General features: G+C 37.7%; 2 protein-coding genes across 2 annotated transcripts; both read left to right on the plus strand.

Annotated features, from left to right (window-relative positions):
• Positions 1–7,367: 7,367 nt before the first annotated feature.
• Positions 7,368–12,000, plus strand: LOC138031528 (uncharacterized). The gene is made up of 10 exons (XM_068879211.1): positions 7,368–7,477; positions 7,557–7,601; positions 7,819–7,899; positions 8,730–8,807; positions 9,323–9,367; positions 9,625–9,684; positions 10,379–10,426; positions 11,244–11,347; positions 11,607–11,689; positions 11,868–12,000. Exons 1-10 carry the CDS (start codon positions 7,369–7,371, stop codon positions 11,998–12,000), a joined length of 786 nt encoding a protein of 261 aa, XP_068735312.1. The 5' UTR covers position 7,368.
• Positions 12,001–12,174: 174 nt separating this feature from the next.
• LOC138033177 (uncharacterized) lies at positions 12,175–14,908 on the plus strand. The gene is made up of 8 exons (XM_068880943.1): positions 12,175–12,204; positions 12,681–12,768; positions 12,967–13,027; positions 13,182–13,217; positions 13,710–13,775; positions 13,979–14,014; positions 14,140–14,199; positions 14,571–14,908. Exons 1-8 carry the CDS (start codon positions 12,180–12,182, stop codon positions 14,592–14,594), a joined length of 396 nt encoding a protein of 131 aa, XP_068737044.1. The 5' UTR covers positions 12,175–12,179; the 3' UTR covers positions 14,595–14,908.
• Positions 14,909–15,402: the final 494 nt, after the last annotated feature.

A 15,402-nucleotide genomic window follows, 5' to 3' on the forward strand; every position in this document is an offset into this window, starting at 1 on the left:
AACTGTCCCAAGAAGTGCACTATTCCCACAACCAGGGAATCCAAGTCGGCGTAAATGAAGCATTACTGCTCATGTAAATAAAAGAAGCTTTATTCACAAAATAATATTTTGTGTCTTTGAAGTAACTAAGACTTAATTCTGTATGAAGGTGATTCGAATTTTTAACGCGAAAACAGTAAATAAAAGAAGCTTTATTCACAAAATAATATTTTGTGTCTTTGAAGTAACTAAGACTTAATTCTATATGAAGGTGATTCGAATTTTTAACGCGAAAACAGTGAAAATACCCCCTTTTAAGAGCCTGCTGACGTGTAAAGAAGCATTTTTTTAATGTTCATATCATAAATGTTAATTATGCCAAGTTTCCAAAAAAATGTGATAGAACAATTTCAAGGGAATTACCTTAAGTCATCATGTGTTTGGCAATATCGTTCTTCAAAAGAAAGACAATCGAGAGATTAGTTACCCAAAAAAAGAGCAAAGAGGGTCCCTTGTACTTTTTTCTTGAAACGTGATGGTGATTTTTTTCTTTCTCGTGAAACGCGCTTCACTGTAAATTTTGTACTGTTATTGCTCATATCTAATCACGTTTAGTTTCTACGCGCACGTAGACATCGACTTCATTTACACTGATTGGCTGTGACGTAAGATCGTAAGATTAACAGCTTTCGCCAATGCTGTTTGCAAACGGATAACTGATAATTATAGATTAGTTAACAAAGAATCAGTTGTTTGATTACCATTCTCTTCATTGCCGGCTCCATAGAGGATGTAAAGAAGGCGGGCTTGGAAGACAAGAGGCCAGAGCTTTTCTACGTAATGTACGTAGCACAAATAAGTTCCGCGATAGAAGCTACCACTGAGCTCTTCGTTTCGGAGTTAAACATGTGGCATAAATCTCACTTGGCCAGTACTTGACTTTACATTGTGAGCTGCCAGACTCCTTCCACCTCAAAAATATGAACTGTTAAATGCACCAGATCATAAAGCCTGTAACGGCAAAGTACGTAAATGCTGCATTATAGTGGTTTAGCAGCTCTTGCTTGAATATATGACAAAATCTTATCACTAAGAGGTGCAATTAAGGACTTATTCAGGAGTATACCAAATATATACAACTGAGAAGCATTTGGTGATGATTTATTACTATCATTATCATTATCGTAGAGCTCCCGGATTGTTTATTCTTACTGGCTGTGGGATTAGTGAAAATAAAAGGCTTTGGAACTGTCCGCCTTTTTTTATTTTTTATGTTTTATTTTATTTTATTTCTTTATTTTTTATTTAACATAACAGAAGTTTACATTGCACAAGAAAACAAATACAACTAATTATCTGACATGCACGAGAACTGAGTGATTAATCAAAGAGGGCGAATAAAGTAAATTGAAATCATGTAACTTTCTCAACCTTGTATTTAAAATTAACCTTCTTAACAAATTCAGATAAAATAATCGAGCTCTGTTTTAGCTTGTTTGAATAAATGTAATACATCATTTTTAAAAAAAGTATAGTTAAACTTTCTCACACCCTCATGCCCAGCAAGGCATTGCTTAAACAAGCCAAACACTATTTCCTTAGGTTCTGGATTGAAACTAGTATTGTTTTTGGCATTAAACCACCCCACCATTTGACGAGTAAAAGACGAGGTAAATTGGCAGTCCAGAAAAGTATGGTCTATGGAATCTGATTCACCGCAATACAAGCAGTCACTTTCACTTTTAATTACAAATCTTTTCAATTCCTTTTTGGTCACTACAATTCGGTAAAGACGTTTAAATTTAAATTCTCTTAACCTAATTTCCTTACATGTTTTATATGACATCTTAAAACATTCTCCCCATGAGGCACTGTCAATTGAAGTATTTTACTTCAACGCTGTAAGCCACCTGTAAGCCAAGAGCCGATAAAAATCTCGACATCTTAATTTCTCTAAATTTAACACTATGTTCTCATCTAGCATAAAAAATGGGCCCCTTGGACAAAACCCTCCACACTCGTGTTATCCATCTCTCTCACTTTTTTAGACATAAAGCTTGGTATTGCGCTTAAAACTTGATAGTACTCCAGAAAATTTGATTTACAATTATACTTCGAAAGAAATTCTTGAAAGGTAAGGTAGCGGCCTGATTCATGAAACATATTATTAACTGAAACAACACTTTTCGAAAACCAGTCTCCAGTTATATAAATAAGTTAATGACTCATCCCCTTTTGGTAATAGAGTGATCACACCTCTGCGCTGACATATTGACAGTTGCCCAATATCGTACGCTGCATTTAAGGTCTTCAACTAGATCATACCCCACCAAATCAAAGAAGTGTTTATAAAATTCCGCCGTAAATCCATCTTCGCCATGTGATTTTTCATTTGGTAAGGTTTCTGATATCTTCTGACATGCATCAAATGTCAGGTAACCTTCTAAAGACACCTTTTCCTCGTCCGAAAGTTTTGGCATTTCTACATTCTGTGTAAACGTATTAAAACTTTCCTGTGGATGATCCAGCAATATTTTGGACCGATAAAGATCACTACAGTATTGTTCAATTTTCGCCAAAATTTCCTTATTATCGCTTATGGATGCGCCCTCCTCGATTTCAATTTCATTTTTCTAGGTTGAAAAAATACTTGGTCGCTTTCTCTCCGTTTTCAACCCAGTTACACTTAGCTCTAAATATAGTCGCTTTACTTTTCACTTCATAGATTCTTAAGTTCGTCATATTCATTTAGTTCTTGATCCACGTTATTTCAAATCAGCGGCATGACATATTTTTTTATCCAAATTATCCAATTGCTCCTTTATTTCTCTTTCATGTTTTCTAACCAAACTCGCCTTTCCTTTGGCAAAGGAGATTGTAACATTCCGGATTTCCATCTTGAGCATTTCCCAGAAAAGTCGCTTATCTTCAACATAAGGGAGTTTTTCGCGGAACATTGGGTACAATTCACGAATCTTAGCGCTATACTCTTCAGTTAATAAAGAATTATTAAATTTCCACAACCCTGGTCCTCTGGGATTTTCTTTTGTCCATGTCAACAACACATATATTAAAGTGTGATCCGGTGCGATAGAGGGTTGTATGTCGACCTTTCTTACAAAGTTTTTCAAATTTTTGGAAATTAGAACCAGCTCATAGCTTAACAACGCAATGTTTCATCCGTCCACTTGATCCTTGGTCTAGTCTGTGGCTGACCATCAGCCCCGTTCTGCTCAATGTTATAACTCAAATCCGATCAACAAAAATACTCGTGTCCCTTCCCTAGGAGGCACCCAGAGTTTCAAGTATCCCAGGTTTGACTGTTCACAAAGCAAAATACTTTTCGGGATGTGTATTTGCGCTCCAAGCTTGGCTTGCTCTCGTTGTATCAGAACTTTTTAACACAGCGCTAAACCACGTCTACACTACACGCCGCCATATTATTATTATTATTATTATTAGTAAAGATTCTCGAGCAGACCTACAACAAGAAAGATATGGCTATGACAGTTAAGGATTTGAAGCGCTTCCCGGAATACCACGACTAAGACAACAATTTAGAAAAGATCTCCTAACGTCCACATGCAGTCAGATCCACTATCGTTGATCCACATAAGCCATCTTTGCCAGTTTCATTACTTTTTTAATTCTGAAACCTGAATCAGTCAACTCGAAGTTACCGCAACCAACCTCAGAATCTTTTAATTCCAATATGTTTTGGGAGATCTGCGTGTTGGACGCAACAGAAATGCAGGCAATCGCAATAATAACAAATCAAAAATAAAAAGAAGAAAATGACAACAATGACGAAAATAACAAATTATTATAATGGCAATAACGAAAAGACCAAATGTGTGCATTAGCTATACAACAAAATTTGGCGAGAGGAATTAAGAGTTAGGGGGCTCTTGAAAATGTGATTCGGACGCTCGCATTTAGAGGTCGTGAAAAAATAGATAATTCATTTTATTTCACAATTGCTGGTATGGTTGGATAGCCAGGTCTATAAGATTTAGCTTGATAGAGGTGTTTAGGTATCTACAGTTAAAACTGCATCGCTTGGACACGAGATACTACTGAAGGTATATGGTAACCTAACGATTGGTGAAGAGAAATATTAATTGGGTGCGTTCTAAAATAAGATACTTAAAAGATTGTCAAACCTTGGATTTGTGTTTGAATTGACTCTCATCGCATTTGACCACATAAACCCGACCGCCGAATGGAATGATTGGTCGGTCTTGCAAATCTCGTCCACAGTAATGGCGCAATACAGCAAACACGTTGCCAACGGTGTTCTTCGACAAGCTGAGCATTGTAGCAACGTTTTTTCGTAATTCACGTTCACTCCAAAGGTAAATCAGCGTAAGAAGCTTTCCCAAAGCAACTCTTGGGAACTCACTGAAAAAGCTCCCACTACGCAACGATTTTTTACGACGGCATGTAGAGCACCTCCTGACGAACAGACAGGAAATGATTAAGTGTGAGAGACGCAAAACACAATATAAAACTTCCTGAATGATGGTTGGTAAAGGTATTTTTTTCAACATTTGTGGGTTTTTTATCCTACAAAAATATACTGTGAACAAATCAATTTAAGAAATTTTCCTCTAAGAAGCATATTGTTCCAATATTAATTAGTAAACGCAATTCATGAGTGCTTGTAGCTCGCTATGACTGCCTACCAGATATAACTGTCGACGTGATCTTCGTTCCTCTCAGTTAACGTCATAACTACATTGCAAGGAAGGCACCTGAGTGGATTTGCCAGGAGATTTTGACATTGAAGCCAGGTGATTAAATCCATAACAGGGCCGTTTGCAAGGTTTGTTACCTCAAGAAGATTCATAATGAGCAGCACCGAGCAGTCGGCAGGTAGTGCGATTTGTGCTACCAAACGTATTCGTGTCAGTTCACACAAAGCGGGCTGCCTTGACAAGTTTTACACGAAATAATAATAAAAAAAAAAAGGATCGAACGGCCTATCTATCGCTATTAAATCACCGAACAAGGGAGAGAAGCTGAAAGCTATAAGTAAGGAGAAATAGTGCTCTGGTTTCATACAGTAGTCCTCAGTGCAACGCAATAACAACGCAATAACAGTTTACACAACTTTGCACATTTTTTAACAAAGTTACTTCGAAAGACCGAATTTAATTTACTGACATACTTCATTTATGTATTTATATATATATTTTTTTTCACATTTATTTCTCATAATATACGTCTTATGAGTAAAGCTACAGTCATTTAGATTACATAATTTTGGGGCGAGCTTGTTTCACAAAAAGATCGGTTGAGTCCCCTGCCCTCCCCTGGGTTGCTTCCTTGTCAACAGCGATGTTATTTTGAGTTAAACTAGAGGGCAATTTCGGATTTGTTCAGGACAAATCAAACTTGAAATCGGGCACTGACAAAAATACTGTCAGGAAAGCTACAGTCGCACATGAGAACAAAATATGTGAAGAAGACATCACACCATGCTGTGAGCGTCGCGAGTCAGGCTCGAGGTACAAGTAGATGGGCTGGGAGTTGGCTTCGGATAGAGCCATCCTGGTGGATATTGAGGAAATTGTAGCCCCATTTCATACGCAAAATATGGGTCGCCAGCGCCTGGATGCATGTTGTTGGGAAATGAGAAAATTATCAATATTACCACGAAGTCTATCGCATAGAGACTCTGCTACATATCACCTGTCAAAACATTTCCGAATCAAGACACCCTCGCTATTGTTTTCCAAGATTTGTTTCAGTTTGGCCTGCTCCAGAGGTAGTCGACGGCAGCTTTGAAGTTTGTCCGTCTGCGTCCAAATTTTGTCCTTCGGTGAACAAACCGGTCGCACTTGGCTTTTCATTGTGATGACATATTTTTGACATAAGTAAACAGTTTTGTCCTCTAGTGCGATTTGGCCCTGCTCTATTGTGAGCCAATCAGAGATTACCGGAATTTCATGCGGCTTGTTGAAAAGGTTGTAAAGTGTAAAAGCGGCACAAGACAAGGTGACGAGTATGGAAATCTCGGTTTTGCGACAGTTCCTCCGATTAATCTTGGTGGGAAATCGGAATCCTTCATTTAATCGTAAGAGTTCAAAAGTGTGAGAATAAACCTTGATACATGCGAGAACAAGTCTTACACTAGTTTGCAAAAAGAGCGCCCGTAAAGTTTTGCACACAACTCCATTAGGGACCTAGGTTTTCTAAATTGAATTGCACTGCAAGCTCGCAAGACAGGGAAGTGCGCCGCCCTAAAGGCCTCGTGTTTGGAATTGCACCGGAAGTCAGACATCCAATGGGAACTCAAAGACTCTGTTGTTTCACAAACAAAAAAAGTGTTATATTTATAGGAACTTGACACTTACACGCTCGTTCCCACTCGTGTCACTCTTTGAGTATTTGAGCGAAATTCTCTAGAAGAAGATAGTCCTTTATGTCAGGCAACAGCAGCAGTAACCAAGTCGCAAGGCGAGCACGATCAGTAAAGCGAACTTTTGTGCTTTTGTGGTTTTGCGACTTCCTTAGAGTACCGAGAAGCAATGTCGTTCGTGCTCTAGAGAGCAGCGGCAGAATAAAAGAAATCGAATTCAGCAACAACTCCACCTCTGCTGCCATTGAAGATACCTTGCTGAACAATTTTAGAGACCACTTGAGAAGGGAAAACGTGAATCGGTAAGTGGTATTGTGTTCCAAACTAAACAATACAGGACCACTGTTTTTTGAAGAGGGTTGGCTGTAGTGGCTCCGCTGCTCCCCAGTAGAAGTGAAGAAGTACCTTCAGAGAGGGTGATTGTGTGGTAAATTTGATCTTCTTTTTGTTGGGGGTAAATTTTGAAGAGAACCCTTCAATAGGGAGAGGGTGTGTGTATAAAAAATGGAATGGCCCATTCTGTAGTTGCTCCATTCGTTCATTCGTTTATCGAGCTAAGTTGGTTATTTACAGATTGCAGTTTTACAAGGTCGTGCAAGGCAGCACCTTATTACAGTCTGTGGGACTTGTCAACTCCGTGTGCGGTGCTACCCTGAAACACATCTTTAGGAATCGGGCAAGAGTCTATCTGAGGATAAATGAAGGTAAAAGTTAATTATAAGTCGCTGAACATGTGATGTTCGATATAAGGGAGTTCTGTACGCGAATCCTGGGTGGATCTGCTCCTAGTTACTTACAAGATTCGATCTTTTTCATCCTAGATGCTACAGTAGTAAATCAACCAGGACAAAACAGACAGGCCAACGGAGATGGTCAGAATGCGGGACAGGAAGGTTGGCTTAACAACAAAATCTTGAAAAATGTCAAATATCCATATCCAAGGTGGTTTCAAACCCAATCCCCCGGCTCTGCTCGATTGAGGTCTGAGAGGATCTGAGAGTCATTTTGTAACTGACCCCTCAAATATGGCGGTTCCGCCGCTACAAGCTTTTGAGATCGAATCAAATCAAAATCAGGATCGCTCGCAACTTGCTTTTTTTTTTTTTTTTTTTATGCTTGTTCATGAAATTGAAGGCAACTCATACGAGTTTTTGGGCTTTATTTAGTTTCACTTTTATTATTTCTCAGCTAAAAAATGCTTCTTTTTCTTCAGATTCAGGTGTTGTGGCGATCGAAGATGATGGCAACGATGGAGACGGTAGATACAATTGTATATAGTCCTCTTATTGAAAGTTTAAAGGGAAAGTGGCGTTCGTTTAAGATCTTAGCCCAAATCTGTACTCCTAAACCTGACAAAAAGGCTTGTTACATGTAGGTGAAGTCTTGACGTACCAGCTTTAAAACTATAAGCTTAATCAGGGCGCAACTATGGATGACCCAGCTTGTAACATTGTTTTACTGTCATTAAATTACAGTTGGAGAAGGCCACCAAGATTCCGACGATGCCCTGCCGTCAGTCCTCGCAACACGATCAACCAGGAATCAGCGCAATACTAGTTAGTATTCACTTAGTCAAACCTGTTTGAGTACGTCTATTTTCATATTTAATGGATGCATTGCTTCAGAGCTTATGACAATAAAATCAACAGGATGACAGTTTCCGAGTGCTGCAAGGTGGTAGCACCGTAGATTTGATTATGAAGTTGTTAGCCTAAATTCTGTAGATTAGTATACAGTTTTTTGGCTGTTTTGAGAATCACGATGATAAGATCATTCTAAATAACTCAAGATATGAGATACTAAGCGATACGGGAATACGGTGGTTGGCACTAGCAAAATGAAAAGAGTTCAGTCGACACAGTTCATTATGGAGGTCAACAGAAGTTTTGGTTGCCAAAATATGGCTCTGTATGATTCAAAATAGGTTTTTTAAGTGTATATGAAGATTACCTTATTCAAATTAATGAAGAATGGCGTTTATTTTATTGTCATAGTGTTCTTGAGCTGAGTTATTCAAGATTTTGGTTTATGCAGATTAAAAAACTTGTGATGTCACAAGGTGGACACAAAATGAAGTAAACTCACAAAGTATATGATATCTCTGCAAATGTAGTCATAGTCATTCCCAGACCTCTACCTTTCCAAAATGAAATATGCCTTATTTGTTACTCCAGAGTCGAACATTCTTTCTTAGGGTGCGTTCGATTGCCCGTATTCCGGAATAGGAAAACATTGAATATAAGTTAGAAATCCTTCGTTTTTTATGGACATTCACATCAATATTGCCAAACACTAGCCAAAATGCTATTAACATCCTGTCATGTCACCACTGAACAGGTGTAGAATCAGGCTTAACAGTGTGGTTGTATGAATGTTTCTTATGCAGTTAATTCAGACAGTGATGATGATGTGGTAGCAGTGCATTCACCAGTATCTACATCCACTCCACTTTCTCATCAAACAGGTGAGAATGGTGAATAATACAATTTTTAAAATTTGCAAAACCACAGGGGTGACTATTGAGGAAATTTTAACAATTGTTATTGTATTGAAATAGGTTACATGGATATTGAGATAGTATTGCGATAGTGGGGGTACCATTGCAATAGTATTGCAATAGTTTTCAAGAATATCTATAATATCGCGATTGTTAGCGATGTTTCATTTCCACTTTCGTTACTATCTATAAGTCCCTACATTGTACTTCAGTACAGGATGGCAGCGTGCCATGGAAAGAATTTGCTACGTAAGGTATTGAAGTATGAATCCAGACCAAGTGGCCTGTAAATAATGCACGTGATTTGTGGTGTAAGGCTCCATTTTTTTTTTTTAATGGAAAACTGCAAACTGATATGTGGTTTTCACCAATATTAGTCTTCGACATGTACATTGTTCATGCGTTGAAGTGCATTCTCTTGAGATTATAGTTTTGAGCATCAATTTTGATACAGTGGTTTCCCTGTGTTTTATTGCTTTCAGGATGTCAGAAGAATGCTGCAGAAGCATTTGTTTTAACACTATATGGTAATACATAAAGAGCTATTCCGTGATTTAATTTTCAATTTTTGTTGTGTTGTTGATTTATTTAGTAAATTTATTTAATTTTCTTGAAAGATATCTAGTTATTGACTGACTGCCCTCACTTGTTGACCAGAACACTGATTTTGCTCCTAGAGTGGTGATAGAGAGATGCCATTAATTACAAGCTTTGAACCAAAACAGCTTTTCTAAATAATTATTAGTTAATGCTTTTTGTGTTATGTTGTGTTTTTCATTGACAGGCTCAGTTGCAAAATCTGGCTCAGTGGTAAAACCAGGGATGTGCCAAAGTGCATCTGAAGGTTACAATAATATTTATTATCACATGTACACTCTCATTTTACTATCATTTATTATTTTATTTAGTTTTTGCAGTATTCTTCTTTGTACCTACAGTAAACAATGGTGAACCTTAGAGTGGTTTCAGTGCTCGACCTTAGTGGTAACCCACTAGCCCAGGACTAGTAAAACCTTGGTTTGAGCTAGTATAGTAGGGTATAGTAGGGATGAAGAGAAATTCAAACAGTTTCAAGTTAGGTTTCTCCAAAAAAGAATTGAAAATAATTCTCAGATTTAAGCTTGGTAATCACAATATTAGCCTTGAAAGGCAATCAATGCTTGGCTACCAAATGTCACCATTTGGCCACCATATTTTTGACTCCACTACCCCATGGACTAGTTTGTTAAAAAAGTTATAAAATAATAGTTATTTTGGCTGATCAACGTCTTTGCCGGGGCGTGGAACTGGCCTCCTTCATGTCTGGGTGTGAGATGTGAATGTATTGCCTCTGATTCCTCATACCCTTGAAAGTTTCTTGTTACTTGTTCTATTTAATGCACATAGATCTGCAATTAATTATTAGTATTCTTTCGATCACTCTAACATACATGTATTGTTGGGTTTTTAATTTACTGCAACCTTTGAATCTAGATTCTCATGACCCCTTTAGAACTCTGAGTTATATTTTGAATTTATTTTCTCTTTTCTCTTTTCAGTGGGCACAATGGAAGAAATGAAGGATCATCTGGTTGCAACCGAAACTGGTAGGTCCAAAATATGTTATACTCTGTACAAAGTTATGACTATTTAAAGAATAATTACATTGCAAACATATTTGGTCATTACAATGCATTCTACCAATAATCAAAGCAGCCTGTCATAAACGGCTGGGGACTGGGGGTTTTCTGCACATATTTTCAGGTATATCCCCAGCTACTTTGATATAATACCAGCCTGTTGACCTCACTACAGCAACTCGAATCCCCGGCTATTTTGTGTAAATCCCGGCCTACTTAAAAAATTAGTGACAGGCCTGGATAATGATGTCCAGATGTTTAAGATCAACTGAACTTGTGTCATAATTTGAAAACCTCTAATTTAATATGTTTAGTACATGTACCCATTAATAAAAAAAAAATTGAGTTTTACAACATTTCAACTTTTTCTTCACATATTTTGAAAATTGTAACCCTGACGGATAATTGTTTAAATGGAACAACCTTAGGAATGATCATGGTGACCATAACGATAACATGGAAAACAGGCATTATGATGCAGAGTTTGGGAATCAAACCAGGGCCATAGTGGTGGCAGGCGGGCTCTCTCACTCCGGTGCCAACCCAGTTGCCCTTAATTTATCACGGAGAGAGGAGAGGCTAATGACTCACCTGAAAGAGAAACTCGAAAAAATTAATTACTGGCATTTCCCCCTCACCCCCCCCCCCCCCCCCTCATCTTGGAATTGGTGGATGGTCCACTTTCAAGACATCTTGCCCTGTTTAACAAACACTTGACAACAGTTGTAACCTTACATGCAATGCATAGATTATTCATGCAGAATGAACTTGTCACCTCTTTCAGATTGCACTAGTGGTCCACAATTTGATGTCAGACTGTGGCAATGCTTTTTGAAGGCCAAGGGGGTCCCACAAGCATTGTCAGTAATCTGTCTTAATCCAACTGAGGTATACAAATTTCTGAAAATGATATCATTATTGTTATTTCGTGTTACCCTTTGTTGCATGTAAATAAAGACTTTTCTACCTGCTTAACTCATGTGACAATAACAAAAAGGCGAAAATTAAAAAAAAAAACAAAACCAAATGCAGGAAACTGAATGCATGAAGTTGTACATTAGTCTTAAGTGCTGGGATGAGTAGTTTGTTTAGAATAGCACTCTATACAAGGATATATTTTAACATTGAAATACATTATACTTGGCAGGTGCGGCTGCAGAGTTACTTAGATTTGGCTCCTGTCTGTATAATCAGGTACACTCTGACAGACAGAGCGATCAATATTTTAAGGTACGCCCCGACCCAAACATGTGGCATACAATGGCTTGTAATGGTTTCATGGTTTCAAATTTTCTTAAGTGGATGTTGATATGAATGGCAATTTGCAAGTTATAGACAGTTGGTATCTTCCATTTGAACTAATTTTAGGCAATGTAAGCGTTATTCATATTTTACAATCATTTTGCAGAAATATCATGGAGTCAGACTGTGCTGACATAATGAATAAGTGCCACATTCATGTGGCCCTCGTCGGGTCACAGTTTGACAGAGAACGTGAGTATAACAACTTAGAATTCTTAAGTCGGAATGACATGAGTTAAATGTAGGTGTACAGTGACATTTCCTTTTCAGATGCAGATGAGTGGTATCTGAATGCATTTAATACAGGCTTTAATTTAAATTAATTTTTTGTCTCTCTCTAGTGTGTGGTAACAAGAATACATCGAAGGTGGATGACATTGAGGTGAGGCTTCTGCAACCAATGATGTCCTCAATAAAGATGGTCGATGGAGCCTTTTTAGCAGGTATATGACCTGTACACTGCTATGAAATGAATTAAACTGTAGAAAACAACAAAAATAGGACAGTAAAGCAAGTAAACATGCAAACAAAACAACCCTTGGATAGTAATGGTTTCTTCACCTGTTACTGGCAAAGGGTACATGTATCTATTTGGTCCTTTACCTGTTACGCCAGCCACCGAAAGTTAGATGCATTTCTTTTATTTTCTTTTAGTGGACATACATTTAGGAAAGTCAGAGTTTTATTTGCTGTCTGTGAATGATTTGACTTTGATAGTTTCAACATGTGAAATTACAAAAGATCGCACAAGTTCTCTCACCTAGTGGGGTATTAGCATTATAGTTGGAACAAAAGTTATTTAATTTGAAAATTGACAAATTTAAGGACTGTATGGTCTAAATGAATCCTTGCTTGATTTTCTAACCTATTTAACATGAGGTTTAAATCATTGAACTTGTAACCTTACCTACTATTATAGGACATGAGCTAGAGCAGCCTGGCATCCCAGACCTGAGGAGGGCAGTGATTGATGCAATCGAAGCTGTTGAGGCCCTCCGTGCACAGAGGTAAGAAAATTGAATTACCTTTTCAAATTTCAGATCTGGGATTTATCATTCAGCAGATACATGTAGTCATGATTTTTGGTTGGTCCATTACTTTTTTATTACATGGTGACATGCGCTCACTTCAGACAGAGCTGGAGTGCACGAATGATTTGATGTCCAATTTCAATTGAAGCATTTTAATGTGTTATTGTATCACAGAGATATTCTCAGGACCAATAGGGAACTGAAAAGGACCCAAGAACAAGAGCTGCAGTTGGCGGTTAGTCAGTGTGATATGACATAGATGTACAGTACAAAATTCTAAAGGTGGTTTGAATGAGGATTGACTTTTTTACTATTATTCCGGTATCATAAAAATCCCCCAGCTGCTGAAAGTGCAGCTGCGATAACAACATACTTTGCTTTCAACCTAGGAACTGGAAGATAGAAGAAAACAAGTCAAACAGACTGTAAGTAAAATAATTGTCACGTGCGCATAATGTAGAAGGGAGAGCACTGCTTCACTGATTAACTGTGTCCCGTAATTATCAATTACGTATGCCTTTTGTTGATATCGACTTTAAGCAACTCGATCTGAGTGTCATTAATGGAAAAAAAAGGAATATTGTAGTGTTGGTTGTAAAACTTGTAGAAAGGAACAAATAATCTCTTCAAGGTCAAATTAAAATAATTTGAATTTTCAAAATAAACAGGAAAGATTGAAAGGTTGTTTGTTGTAAAATACCCAATCATATAAAACTTAGATACATTACCCTCCATTTGACGAGTAAAATCGTCTGGCGTTAGCAAGAGTAAAATCTATTAAGTCACCCTTAGGAGGGAAAGGATTGAAGAAGATTGGGTGGTTCACGTCTTAATCCACGAAAGTCTCTGAAATGTCAGTGATGCATCAAGCCACCTCAAAAATTTTAAAAGCAACTGTTCAATGTTTGTCACTGTAGGATGATGATGCTGGTGGTGAGTCTGCTGAAGTGACTCTGGAAGAAACGGTGGTAGACTCTGAGGAGGTAATTCTTGAATGAGACACTATCGAAGCAATTAAGCAACATGCTAGGTCAAAACAAGAGAAAAATTCTCATAGTGGTAGAGTACATTGTACATGAAGCATGTTATATGTTATGATTGTTAGAATTGGTCTTTGCTTCCTTGCGTTTTAAAATGAAGCGTTGGTATGTAGTGTTGCTGTGTCTTTTGTTACTACCTTCTCCAGGTGCGACAAAGGAGGATCAAGATGTTTACACAAGAGGTAAAACTGATTTGATGGCATGTGCACTCATAGCATGTAAAAATAAACATGTACGTACTAAATGGGACTGAGATGTGATATATTTTTAACCCACATTAATGTGCTCCTTTTTTGCTACGTTTAAGAGAGAGGTGCCCAGAAATCGTGATACCGAAGGCGAAGAAGATCAGGATAACAGTGGAACGGTAATGGATTTTTAAGCCATGAAAACTGACCGCCTGCACTGATAGTACACAATGTTCGCAAATCCAAAGGGATGGTCATTTGTTCGTAACTAAGGATTTTCTCTTTAATACCTTATAAAGCACGGAACATTGTACCACTTCCACTATGAACAACGTTACCTGTACACAGAATAGGTGGCCAGACTTGTTTATTAGAAAAAAAGATGACAGAAATTTTTGTAAACTTCACATTTCTGTAGTGTTGTGGCTAAAGATGCAGTTTTGTGGAAAGCATTCTGCTTTGAAAACACGTCTGCAAACACTTAACACAGTAAATTGAAGTATATATCTATTTTTTTCTAAAATTTTTGAACTTTTTTTCTTTATCGCAGGTGATGTTCGATACGACCCTATAAGCAGTGTAGTGGAATGCTGGTTCTGAGGGCAAAACATGCAATCCTGGCCAAACACTATGAGACACTTGGCATAAATAAATAATGGACCAACCAATCGTGAATAGTGTTTATTTATTTTTTCCTCTACATAAATGAAGTTTGCAAACATTTGTTAAGCTCAAAAACAATGAGAGAGGGCACTTGCCAGCTTGACATTGAATCAATACTGTCCCATTGGGAATTGTTGGAGTTTGCAATTTAAAGAGATCTGCAGTACGGAGCTAAAGTTGTATTTTCTTTTAGGAGTTCAAAAAGTTTAAAACTTTAAAACTCGTATAGTGCCTGTACGTATACTATTTGTTATATGTAAGTTTTATGTCAATAAAACGAACTGGCAACCAACTGCAATCGTGTGACTATGCATGACCAAGGCATGATGGATAATAGCAGAATGGGAGAAGAATTATTCCAAGTAAAAAAGGAACTTCTTTTCTCATACCTGTACTTTACCTGTTCTTGTTCTCGAAAACGTCCTTTATGGAATCCCAAAAAATAGTAAGTTTCAAAAGTTGCACTTCAGACTTTCACATTGCACTTTTCACACAGCACTTCATTTTTCACATTGAAGCGGGCCTTTTAACGAGTCCCGATACGGGGATAGCTAAGAGGACCAAAATAAAAGCTGGTCTTTTAAGGAACGTAAGTTCAAACGGTCTATATAATGCCCTGTTTACGAGCAGGTAGGGTTACCTTAGCACTCATTTCTTCTTTCTACCCTAGCACATTTCTTCTTTTCTTCAACGACGTGTTTACAATGAGTGCTAGGGTT

The sequence above is a fragment of the Montipora capricornis genome, chromosome 14 (assembly GCF_036669925.1).
Source record: "Montipora capricornis isolate CH-2021 chromosome 14, ASM3666992v2, whole genome shotgun sequence".
Classification (NCBI taxonomy): Eukaryota; Metazoa; Cnidaria; class Anthozoa; order Scleractinia; family Acroporidae; genus Montipora; species Montipora capricornis.